This window comes from Schistocerca americana, chromosome 3 (assembly GCF_021461395.2).
Source record: "Schistocerca americana isolate TAMUIC-IGC-003095 chromosome 3, iqSchAmer2.1, whole genome shotgun sequence".
In the NCBI taxonomy this organism is placed as follows: Eukaryota; Metazoa; Arthropoda; class Insecta; order Orthoptera; family Acrididae; genus Schistocerca; species Schistocerca americana.
This window is the reverse complement of record NC_060121.1, coordinates 271,591,526-271,604,069: the sequence shown is the minus strand read 5'-3', so window position 1 is coordinate 271,604,069 and position 12,544 is coordinate 271,591,526. Positions and strand designations below refer to the sequence as shown.

General features: G+C 44.0%; 1 protein-coding gene across 4 annotated transcripts in view; it reads right to left on the bottom strand.

Moving 5' to 3' along the window:
• LOC124606748 (serine/threonine-protein kinase tousled-like 2) overlaps positions 1 to 12,544 on the bottom strand; it is a 583,729-nt gene that overhangs the window by 347,990 nt on the left and 223,195 nt on the right. For 3 of the 4 annotated variants that reach the window (XM_047138785.1, XM_047138789.1, XM_047138787.1), the window contains exon 3: positions 263 to 364. The exons of the other annotated variant lie outside the window; for it this stretch is intronic. In XM_047138785.1, the coding sequence (XP_046994741.1) occupies positions 263 to 364 (102 nt within the window). The remainder of the gene's footprint in view (positions 1 to 262; positions 365 to 12,544) is intronic. 4 annotated transcript variants of the gene reach the window in all.

Here is a 12,544-nt window from a genome sequence, read left to right as displayed (position 1 = left end):
GAAATAGCATGAAACACCGCCAGTGCACGAAAGTCGAGGAGACACGCTAAGCGGCGACACCCGAGTACAGAGTTCGAAACGCTTCTCAATTACGTCGACTAGAACGGCAAAAATGGGGACAGGAGCGCTCTTCTGTGCGCATGCGGCCCCGACTTCCACGTCGTCTAACAAATAAACAATCTTGAAAGAAAACATACCTTCGTGGTTTCGAACATTTCGAACACCAATGTGTGGCGATCGTCAGATTCGATGGTACACTTACCTCCCGCTTCGTAAGCAACAGGGGCAGGCGGTTGAGGGCTTAGCTCGGACGGTCTCCTCTGTCCGATCGTCGTTTGTAACGCAATTTCTGCCGCAGACATCCCTACCACACATACACATTACCAATTACTAACATGATCATGGCCACAGCAAGATATGGTGTTAGTCAACTTGTACTAGTGCTAAATGGTTAGTCAAAAATACATACAAATAAGCGACGCGCGCTGAAAATACCATACAAATGACGCAGCTAGTATTTTAAATAAGGTGTGGAGCTGTCAACGACATCCACCGCAAGAACTAGGCGCTCCGCACCATTCAGTGCGCCTGGCGAGTCGGAAGAAGAAAGTAGGTTGCAGCGCCTCCACGCATATCAAACGGTCGTGCCACTCCACGGCCATACAGCTTCCCGGGCGGGATTTCGCAAGAATCAGTTACCGAATTTAGAAGCTCTCAAGGTCGGCTAACGATATATTCAAGTTTTACCAGAGACGAACCCCATGACAGTAACCGGAAATTATGTAGACGCGACAGCGGCCCCGTGGTTGTGACGAGAGATCAAGTAATGGAACCCAGATGTTGTAATTTATGAAACATATTCTAATTGCTTAAGAAGCAGAGTGTACTTTATTTTGTGTCTGTGAATCAGGGTAGATGAATGAAAAACTGAGACATCGAATGTATGGTACTCTACGACCTGAAGGGAGTATCACAATTAAGGAGAAAACGGATAAACAAATTACACTGCGGATCATCAGAAAATAACAATTTATGCCTTCTGAGATGAGGAACGTGACGGGGGGATGTAATTGCCACCTTTGCTCTATATGTAGCTTCGGCTTAAAGGGGATATTCTTTTCGACTGGCCCTAGGTCGAGCTTTAGTATAACGTATTTCACAGTTTCACTAAAGTGGATACGATAATTACCTGTCAGAGCTGAATTCCTGGAAGAATTCGTGGACCAGTTCTCCACTCTCTTAAAATCAATTATTCGGGAAAGAACAAAAAGGGTTTCAGTGTCATAGGCTGCAGGTCAAACAAAGGACAAGAACTGATCTAGGAACCATAGAGTAGAAAACTGTGGTACCTCTGTTGGGGAAGAATCAGAGCTCTGGGCGCTAATAGATACCACTGAAGCCTAAGTCGTTATAGGTACTGTAAACTGTCCAAAGCCGGAGATAAGTTCATTCGAAACTGACCTGCGCCTTTCATAAAGGATAGACTAAACACATTTGGTGGTGGTGGAGAAGGAGGAGGAGGAGGAGGAGGAGGAGGAGGAGGAGGTGGTGTAGGCGGAGGAGGAGGAGGAGGAGGAGGAGGAGGAGGAGGTGGTGGTGGTGGTGGCGGCGGCGTTGTGTTTGTTTGTTGCAGTTGGAAGTAGTTATCTTGTAACAAAATTTAAGTACATAGTTTCCTGTTAGTTAGTCTGGGTAAAGATTACACTTGACAACAGGACTACATTGATTACTTGTTCCTTTTACCCACCTCCCGACTCATGAAATGCAGTCGCTAAACAGTTCAAAAAAGAGTGAGTTATGTCAAATAGGTGCTCCACTCATACAATTATATATGGTGGTGACTTTATCTATCCCCGTTGTGTTGGTGATATTTACGTTTATAGTCGGTGATAGGCATAAAACATCGCTCGAAATCTTACAAATGCTTTTTCCGAAAATTATTTTGAACAACTGGTTCAGGAGCCCACTCAACTTATACATGTTTGTGAAAACACGCTTGATGGTTGGTTCAAATGGCTCTGAGCACTATGGGACTCAACTTCTGAGGTCATCAGTCCCCTAGAACTTAGAACTACTTAAACCTAACTAACCTAAGGACATCACACATCCATGCCCGAGGCAGGATTCGAACCTGCGACCGTAGCGGTCTCGCGGCTCCAGACTGTAGCGCCTAGAACCGCTCGGCCACTAGGGCCGGCAAACACGCTTGACCTTTTAGCAACAAATAATCCCCAGCAATTAGGAAGCATCATGACAGGTACAGAGATTAGTGACTACTAGGCTGTGGTACCCAGAGTGGATACCGCAAACATCCAAATCCAATAAAAATAAATGCAAAATGCATATCTAAAAAAGCAGATAAAAATTCGCTTGACTTCTTCCTAAGAGACAGCCTACATTCCTTCTGAACTAAGTAAGCGTAGACAAGACTTGGCTTACATTCAAAGAAATAGTGTGACAGCAATGGAGAGTTTATACCAAATAAATTAGAAGAGATGAACCCATCAGCCATGGTACACAAAACACGTCAGAACACTGTTGCTGAAGCAACGAAAAAAAAAGCATGCCTAATTTAAAAGAACGGAAAATCCACAAGGTTGGTGAAGTTTTATAGAACCTCGAAATTTAACGCGAAATTAAATGCGAGATGTTTTTGATACTCTCCACAACGAAATTCTGTCTCGAAATCTGGCACAATAATCAAAGTGAAGGAATTTGTGCTATAGGAAGGGGATGCCGAACATTCCTTATTTCTAGAAAGCTTTCGACAGCGTTACTCAAAAGCGATTTCTAATAAAACTGCTTGTCTGGGAGTATCGTCTCAGTTGTGCCACTGGATTCGTGATTTCCTGTCAGAAAGTAGTAAGTGACGGAGGGTTCAAATGGCTCTGAGCACTATGGGGCTCAACTTCTGAGGTCATTAGTCCCCTAGAACTTAGAACTAGTTAAACGGCCGGCAGCGGTGGTCTAGCGGTTCTAGGCGCTCAGTTCGGAACCGCGCGACTGCTACGGTCGCAGGTTCGAATCTTGCCTCGGGCATGGATGTGTGTGATGTCCTTAGGTTTGTTCGGTTTAAGTAGTTCTAAGTTCTAGGGGACTGATGACCACAGATGTTAAGTACCATAGTGCTCAGAGCCAACTAGTTAAACCTAACTAACCTAAGGACATCACACACATCCATGCCCGAGGCAGGATTCGAACCTGCGACCGTAGCGGTCTCGCGGTTCCAGACTGCGGTTCCAGACTGCAGCGCCAGAACCGCACGGCCACTTCGGTCGGCAGTGACGGAAGGTCACAGACGATAAAAAATATTTGCAAAATAATTTAGACAAGGTATGTGTATGATGCGAAAAGTGTAAACTGACCCTAAACAATGAAAAATGTGAGGTCACCCACATGAATACTGAAGGGAATGCGTCAGATTTCGGTTACACGATAAATCACAGAAATCTAAAAGTTGCCAACTGAACTGAATACCTAGGTATAAAAATTATAAGCATCTTACATTGGAACGATCACATAGATAATGTTGGGGGGAAGGTGAATCAAAGATTGCGTTTTACAAAGTGGCAGAACACTTAGAAATTGCAAAAAATCCGCTAAAGAGACTGCCTACACTATGCTTGTGCGTCCTCTGCTATAATATTACTGTGGAGTATGGGATCACTACTAGATAGGATTGGCGGAGAACACTGAAAAAGTTCAAAGAAGGGACTGTCTTTTTGTATTACTGCGAAATTGAGGAATGTGTGTCACGGATATGACACGCGAGTTACAATGGCAATTATTAAAGCAAAGACGTTTTACGTTGCGACGCATGTTTTCACGAAATTTCCATCTCCAACGTTCCCTTGCGAATGCAAAAATATTTTTTTGACACCCACCAAAGTATAGAGAAACCTTCATTGTTTGCCGCGCGCTGTCAGAGTGGAACGGTAGAGAAATAGTGAAAGTGGTTCGATGAACCCTATGCCACGCACGTAAGTGTGAATTTCAGAGTAATTATGAAGACTTTAACAGACAGAGCGAACAACCAATGTAAGTAAATTAGGGAGCTATGATGTAACACATACAAGATAATTAATAAGGTTCACAGATTAACGGACGACTGCACTTCGTCGACAAGTCTTTCCATTTTTAATAAGTAATCTGAAGTGGGGAATAGGGTACGGCTTTAAGAGAAACGAGTTAATAAGAATCAGAAAACTGTTAGCACATACATGTATTACCCAATTTCTTTTTACATGCTAAAATTTCCGTGCCAAAGAGCAGCCATTTCTCTCTCAATTTTCTATTGCTGGAAGTCGACGATGGTACTCATACCTGTGCAGTTGTAACGATTATTAAAAGGTAACAATATTTAAATGACACCTGTTTCTGCTTATCTTCCGGGTTTCAATTTCCTACGTACGGTTCCTTTATCACGAAAAGGTGCACAGATGTCTCTGTTTCCTCGATAATCACCAGTTTCGGCATACCGTCCTTGCCTATACCCATTAACGTGCGTATTCCATACTGAAAACAATCGACGGGATACGGTCACAACTCATGTATGTTTACCAAAGGCCCTTAGATCGTTTACAACTCTCCCGAATACGAGTCAGCAAATGAGACCACTTAAAGTGAAGTGCTGAGAGCACTGGAGAAAGATTTCCCGCAGTTTGGTTGAAAACGGCTCGCAATAAACCCCATATTCCCTCTCGAGGTAGTGAGGGCTGCACATGAGGAACTTAATGTCCCACAATATCCTCTGTGGAAACTGCTAGTAAAGAGTTGAAGAGCTCCTGCGAAAGGACGAGCAAGTACACTTACGTGCAACACCACAGAGGGTTGTGAGCTTCTGCTCGCCGCAGAAGTGTCTGAGATCAAGAAACTTGCGTGAAATCCTCACCAGCGACGCACTATTCATGCGCACTTTCCCGTAGAAGAGTGCGACAGATTAGCCAGCTCACTTTCATTTCGTTTCTGGACAAATCACAGACGTGAGGTTAATGCACAGAGCCATGATACAAAACTTTTTACGTTTTGCACTGTATCGCACTTCCCATATTACGAGGTTATAGGCGTTATATAATTAACAATCTCTAGAGCTCCTTTGTTATTTTAGTCCGGGATTTTTGTAAAGAAAATCTTGTCTATGGACCAAACAAACACGGAACACTCACCAGTTCACGTTGGTAACAACCCTCGGATATGTCACTTGAATACTGAATTGGTTTCCTCTGCGGAGAGTCGATATCTCTCACGTCTGGTACTTCAGAATGCTGTAAATTTTATAGCGACACAGAAGACTCATATCAAGGATGACACAGATTATTACAGAAAAGAAGTATATTCGGATACGTTATGGTTGGGGGCCATAAATAATGAACAATACAGCATTGAAACGTATGTCAGATCCAGTCTAGCTGATAATAAAGTAACTTACCAAGACAGAACAGCAGATGTCTGTTTTGGCTATAAAGGTTGCCGGCATCATTGTTGTAAATATTCACAAATCACCTGTCAGGTCCTTCAGTCACCCAGCTGTGTATGCTGGTAATTTCAGCAGCAATAGTCATGTCTGGGGACATCAGGAAGAAACAGCCATGAAGCTATTCTAAATGAATGGATGGAAACGTTCAGTCTCCAGCTTGTGTAGAACGCTACAGATCCACGAACGTTTGAATCTTGTAAGTGGCAAAAACATTAGTCTTCTGATTTGTGCATCTTATGTAACTCTAGAAATAACATGACGCAACGAAAGAATATCATGTGTTTCTCACACAGCTAGAAAACGCCAGTCATATTTCATTATTGTACTGATATTCCATTAGTAACGTCCGTTCCTAAAAGTCGATGGACTTTTCAAATTGCGAACCGGGAAGGTCTTGATAGTACCTTTAAGTGGATCCGTCCCCCAACTCCACCCAATTATGAACGATCTCTGGGTGCAATTAAAGTTAATGTCAGGAAATTGATTTCACGTGGTTCTGTAAGGAGTACGTCCTCAGATGGTCTCCAGAATAAGATGGGTTATATGCTTAATATTAGGAATCTCAGAATGACAACAGCTGATAACCTCTTGGGAGCTCCCAGTAAGAACAGAAGAGAAAAATAGTATAACACAACGGCAAGACTCAACTTCACACATCAACGTCAACGTGATCACTCTGCTATTCACAATGAGGTGCCTGGCAGAGGGTTCAATGAACCACCTTCAAGCTGTCTCTCTATCGTTCCAGTCTCTAACGGCACGCGGGAATAACGAGCACTTAAATTTTTCAGTGCGAGACCTGATTTCTCTTATTTCATCGTGATGATCATTCTTCCTATGTAGGTGGGTGCCAACAGAATGTTTTCACAATCGAAGGGTAAACTGGTGATTGAAATTTCATGAGAAGATCCCGTCGCAACGAAAAACGGCTTTGTCCTAATGATTCTAGTCAGAAAGACTGGAACATTATAAGAAAATCTGGTACAGTCCTAAGGTTGTCAAGCACGACACGTGAATGCCACTTCTGTTGCAGCCAGACAAATGAATATTTCGGAAAGTAAAAGAGAAGGTACGCACACGAACTACAGAAATGAATTTTACATAAAACACCCTATCTACAATCACATGCAGTCTACTCATAGGACTTCTGAGTTGAGGAACTTGATGCAGTCTTCAATACATTACAGGTAATTAAAGGAATTTGTTTTGATGGCATATAACCATTGTTTCTTAATCGGATGTAAAACAAAATTGTGGCTCACTGAATGTTTCAATGGGACTCTTGAAAACTGGAAAATTACTAGTTTTTCAAACAGGGCTAAGGCAATTGCCATCCCGAAGCCACGCAAAGACGGAACCGATGCTTCTCACTACTTACCAGTTTCGCTGCTCAGCATGACCTATACGCTATTGCAAAGGCTTATCCTAAATCACATTCAATAAGCCATTGATCAAATCATCCCCGTCGAACGAGGTAGCTTCAGGAAATGTCGGAGCTGCTGCGACAAGGTCTTAACGTTGACAACTCTAGTAGAAGCTGGATTTCAAAAAAATGGTTCAAATGGCTCTGAGCACTATGGGACTCAACTGCTGAGGTCATTAGTCCCCTAGAACTTAGAACTAGTTAAACCTAACTAACCTAAGGACATCACACACATCCATGCCCGAGGCTGGATTCGAACCTGCGACCGTAGCGGTCTCGCGGTTCCAGACTGCAGCGCCAGAACCGCGCGGCCACTTCGGCCGGCTAGCTGGATTTCAAAGACGTCTCAAACCAGCTGCAGTTTTTGTGGATCATACGGCATCTTATGGCACTGTATGAACAAAGGGATTGATGTCAAGGATTACTGAGGTCATTCCACGTCAAAAGATGGCGTTTCTGAGAAACAACATGCTCTCTGGCAGGCATTTTAACGTGTTCCTTAAAGGACAAGGTAGCAGATTGAGGACTGTTCTACTTCATGGATCAGTTCTGGCCCCCATACTGTTTAACACGTACACCAACGAAATGCCAGAGACTGACTCCACGAAAATCTTATAAGCAAAAGATCTACCATTAGCCTTCCAGAGTAACGATCTTATGCACTCTGAGAACGAGGGGACAAGTGCTATGGCGAAACTGAGTGATTGCTGCCGTAAATGGAGACTTCGTCCTAACCCGAATTAGACTGAGGTTGCTACGTTCCATCCAAATAATTAAGACGCTCAAAGGAAGCTACATGTGACTTACGACGGGACCAAACTACCGCGAAGCTACAACGTAATACATCTAGGAATCACCGAATCTGTCCTTGGCATTCAAACAACAGTGCATCAAGTTATCTAAGAAGCCTGGCTCCCGAGTGAATCTACTTCACAAGACTGCTGGAAGCAATTGGGGTGCGGACGCCAACACGCTATGCTGCAATCTTTCTTATGTATTCTGTAGGTGAATATTGCGCACCTGTTTGGGAACACAGCACCCACACAACGAAGGTTGACATGCAGCTTAATGAAGCCATGAGGATTATCATTGGGACTTCTACATCTACGCTCATTCAGTGATTACCATTCCTAGCTAACGTTGATCCACAAGACCCAAGGAAGAAAGCGGCTAAGATAAATGTACTTTAGAAGATCCCATGAGAACTGCCACTTGTATGATGTGCTATAAGATCCATCAACAACACGTCCGAAATCACGTAAACCCCCTGGACAGAATCAGAAAATACAGAAAATATCAGTTCTTTCGACGTGACATCCAGGTGGCGTCAACGCTGGATCGTAGATCGAGCCGGCAACGCTCGCCTGATTCAATACCAAATAAAGAATGTTGAGGGATTCCAAGTACAGCGTCAAACCTGGTCGATGCGGAACAGCATCAGGACGGGTCAATGAAGGTGTGGTTGCGCCTTGAAGAAGTGGGGCTTCCGTTCATCTGTTGACTGCGATTGCGGAGCAGGCAGAAAAGCAAACAATAGAATACATTGTTAAAGAGTGCCCACTGCGAGCATTTGACGGTGATTTGAGGAATCCACACCAAGCGATTCCGAGTGCTCTCGATTGGTTGCCACAATCTCACACTTCCATTTCCTTATGCACTGAAGAGCCAAAGAAACTGGTACACCTGCCTACTATCGTGTAGGGCTCCCGCGAGCACGCAGAAGTGCTGCAACACGACGTGGCATGGAATCGACTAATGTCTGAAGTAAACTGGAGGGAACTGACACCATGCATCCAGCAGAGCTGTCCATAAATCCGTAAGAGTGCGAGGGGGTGAAGAAGACCTCTTCTCAACACCACTTTGTAAGGCATCCCAGAAGTGATCAATAATGTTCATGTCAGGCGAGTTTGGTGGCCAGCGGAAGTGTTTAAACTCAGAAAAGTGTTCCTGGAGCCACTCTGTAGCAATTTTGGCCGTGTGGGGTGTTGAATTGTCCTGCTGGAATTGATCAAGTCCGTCGAAATTCACAATGGATATGAATGGATGCAGGTGATCAGACAGGTTGCTTATGAACGTGTCACTTGTCAGAGTCGTATCTAGCATGTCAAGGGTCCCATATCACTCCAAGCACACTCGCCCGGCACCATTACGGAGCCTCCAATAGTTTGAACAGTCCCCTGCTGACATGCAGCGTCCATGGATTCATGAGGTGTCTCGATACCCGTACACTTCCATGCGCTTGATGCAATTTGAAATGAGACTCGTCCGACCAGGCAACATGTTTCACAGTCACCAACAGTCCAGTATCAGTGTCGACGGGCCCAGGCGAGGCGTAAAGCTTTGTGTAGCTCAGTACACGAGTGGGCTTTCGGTTCTGGAGGCCCATGACGATGTTGTTAGGTTGAATGGTTTGCACACTGACACTTGTTGATTGCCCAGCGTCGAAATCTGCAGCGATTTGCGGAAGGGTTGCACTTCTGTTACGTTAAACGATTCTCTTCAGTCGTCATTTGTCCTGTCCTTGCAAGATATTTTTCCGGCCGCAGCGACGTCAGAGATTTAATGTCTTAACGGATTCCTGATATTCACGGTACACTTGTGAAATGCTCGCATGGGAGATTCCCCACTTCATCGCTACCTCGGAGATGCTGCACACCATTGCTCGTGCGCAAACTGTAAACCATGGTCAAACTCACTTAAATCTTGATAAACTACCAGTGTAGCAGCAGTAACCGAAGTAACAACTGCGCCAGACACTTGTCTTATATAGGCGTTGCCGATCGTAGCGCCGTATTCTGCCTGTTTACATATCTGTGTATTTAAATACGCATGCCTATACCAGTTTCTTTGGTGCTCCAGTATAGAAGCTTCTGTGTAACCGCAAAAACTATAATAAAGATGAAAAAAATTGCGTTTAGGCATATAATTTTCAATTAATGATATCAAGCTTTGTATGAGTATGATGCTGCATATTCTATATTGCCAAGACCAAAACTTCTTCATGCAACTCTTTTGCAAGGATGCTCATTGTCGTCTTCAAGAAGTATCAGAGTACTCGTTTCCAATGCTAAAGGCTCCGCGAACACCGTGAATCGCGATATGGCAGAACATACAATCCTTCCGCCCCCCCCCCCACTCTCTCTCTCTCTCTCTCTCTCTCTCTCTCTCTCTCTCTCTCTCTCTCTCTCTCTCTCACTCACTCCCTCACTCACACACACACACACTCACACTCACACTCCCCACCGCTTAAGTAGAGTCCGATGCACGATGCATGCATCCTCTGCACACGTTTCTCAGAATCCGATGGTTTACAGCAGCTAAACATTGTTGTTAAAGCGTTTTACAACTAGTACCAGAAACCGCGATCGTTCATTTCTGTGTGATACCGGGAAAAGGAAATTACTGTGTTGACATTCGTGTTACAGCAGGAAATGAGCTACCGAAACAAAGTTATGATATGGACGTTTGGAGTCCAAACATAAAGCAAATATCGATCTTCCTGAAAGCGAATGTTATCACAATTAGAGCGATATGACTCTGTAACATGCGACTGCCGTTCGAGATTTATGAACCAGATACAACGTAGTGAGATTACTTAGATGGTGCATACCATGAAAGGAGGCACCCACAGTTAAAACTCTAAGACAGGAAAGAACAGAAATTGCGTCAAACATCCGAAGGAAATGATTTGCTCTTTACCAGACAGAAAAATTAGCTTTTTATAATTATTTAATGATTAGCCTCAACCCTATCTCTGTATCTTTACGACTGAATACTCCTTTTGACGTGGAGTACAAGAATTTTTCATAGTTTCTCATCAGGTAGACTCTTTGTAGGTATTTAGCAGAGCCCACTGTCTGCTCATGTAACTCGCGTTTCTCCCCGATGAGTATAGGACGACGTCATGAATAAGACCTTTGGACGTAACGGAAGAGGCACAAAATAGTTTCTAAAAACAACCACAAAAAGTTTTATTAATCAAAAGAGCTTCTTCGCTTAATTAACACACTTTACATGACATCCACAATTCAAAAACTTACCACGGAACTACATGCAGCAAGCCTCCAGATCAACCTTGCAAATATCAATTAAAAAAGAACGAACGTCCCAGAGGAGGCTGTAATGCTAAGAGCTAACACATGATTTTAGGAAGAGTCCAGTCTTTGTCTTGCTAACGCCATCAAATGTGCCAGTGAAATAACTGAACACAAGTCTAACAAAGGACGAACAGGCATCACAGAACTACGATCAATCTCGATAGCGAATATGCTGAGCAGTAGAAAGGAGGTCAGTTAGGAAAGTGCTAGACATAAAGTTTGTGTCCCAGTCAAGAATTGGAACCCTGCTCTCTTCCTAACAAATGCTAAAACCACTTTTCCATACGCTTAAGAAATATGGAAGGTAAGCAAACAATTGGTTCAAATGGCTCTGAGCACTATGGGACTCAACTGCTGTGGTCATCAGTCCCATAGAACGTAGAACTACTTAAACCTAACTAACCTAAGGACATCACACACACCCATGCCCGAAGCAGGATTCGAACCTGCTACCGTAGCAGCAGCGCGGCTCCGGACTGGAGCGCCTAGAACCGCACAGCCACCGCGGCCGGCAACCAAACAATTACACAGGAGATTTTAGGCATGAATAATGTTGTTCCGTTGGTGCGAGATGGTCACATCTCCCAATAAATGAAGCCCTCTGGAAGCACTAGCTTACGAACTGGCATTCTAGCGAGAACGAAAGGATGACGTTTTGATAATGTTGCGAGGATAGGACAAAGTGATGTCACCACACCTATGTTCGACTGGGGCGGTGGAGCGAGGAGAGGGCGGGGGTGGAAGGGAGAGAGAGGGAGAGGGGGGGGAGAGAGAGAGAGAGAGAGAGAGAGAGAGAGAGAGAGAGAGAGAGAGAGAATCATGTACGTACTACATCGCTGAGAAGGAAAGCACGAGTAATGGCAAGTATAGGGCACAAGCGAAAGGTCTGTAGATCTCCTATGCTTCACTAAGAAATAAAAGGAACAGCATGATCATTTCTCTTAAAGTAACACTACCCTAGTGTAGCCCTGTCCTATTAATGAGTTCGTAGTCCTTCGAATATAATCATCGTACACCAACAATATACTCCAACAACCCTCCTTACTCTAAGTGCAGACAATACTTAGTGTACCTATGTCTGTTACCCCATCTCCTGTTCTGTCTGCTCCCCTATTTCCTGTTCCAATCAAGTCGTGCGCGTGAAGAACGATACTTGTTAGGGCCAAATTTCTCTCATAATGAGTTCATCGACTTTTTGCGAGATAGACGGAGGAGTAAGCAATATGTTGGATGGTTTCTAATAAGCGCTTTTGCACTTACTAAATGAATCTGTGACGAAAAGTGCTGTTCTTTGAACCTTCTGTTTCCTCTGTCAGTCCTGTCTCGTAAGAGTCTCATACTGACGAGCAATATTCCAGTGTCGGTATAACCTACCTCCACCATCAGTGGCCTAAACGCCCTTACCTGCCATTCGCTTTATGAAGTTCAACTTTAAACTGCTCCGTATGTACACTCCTAGATATTTAATGAGTGTGACTGCTTCCACTGTGTGTGAGATTACACGATCGCCGACCAATAATGCGTATTTCCGTCGATTTACGTGCAATA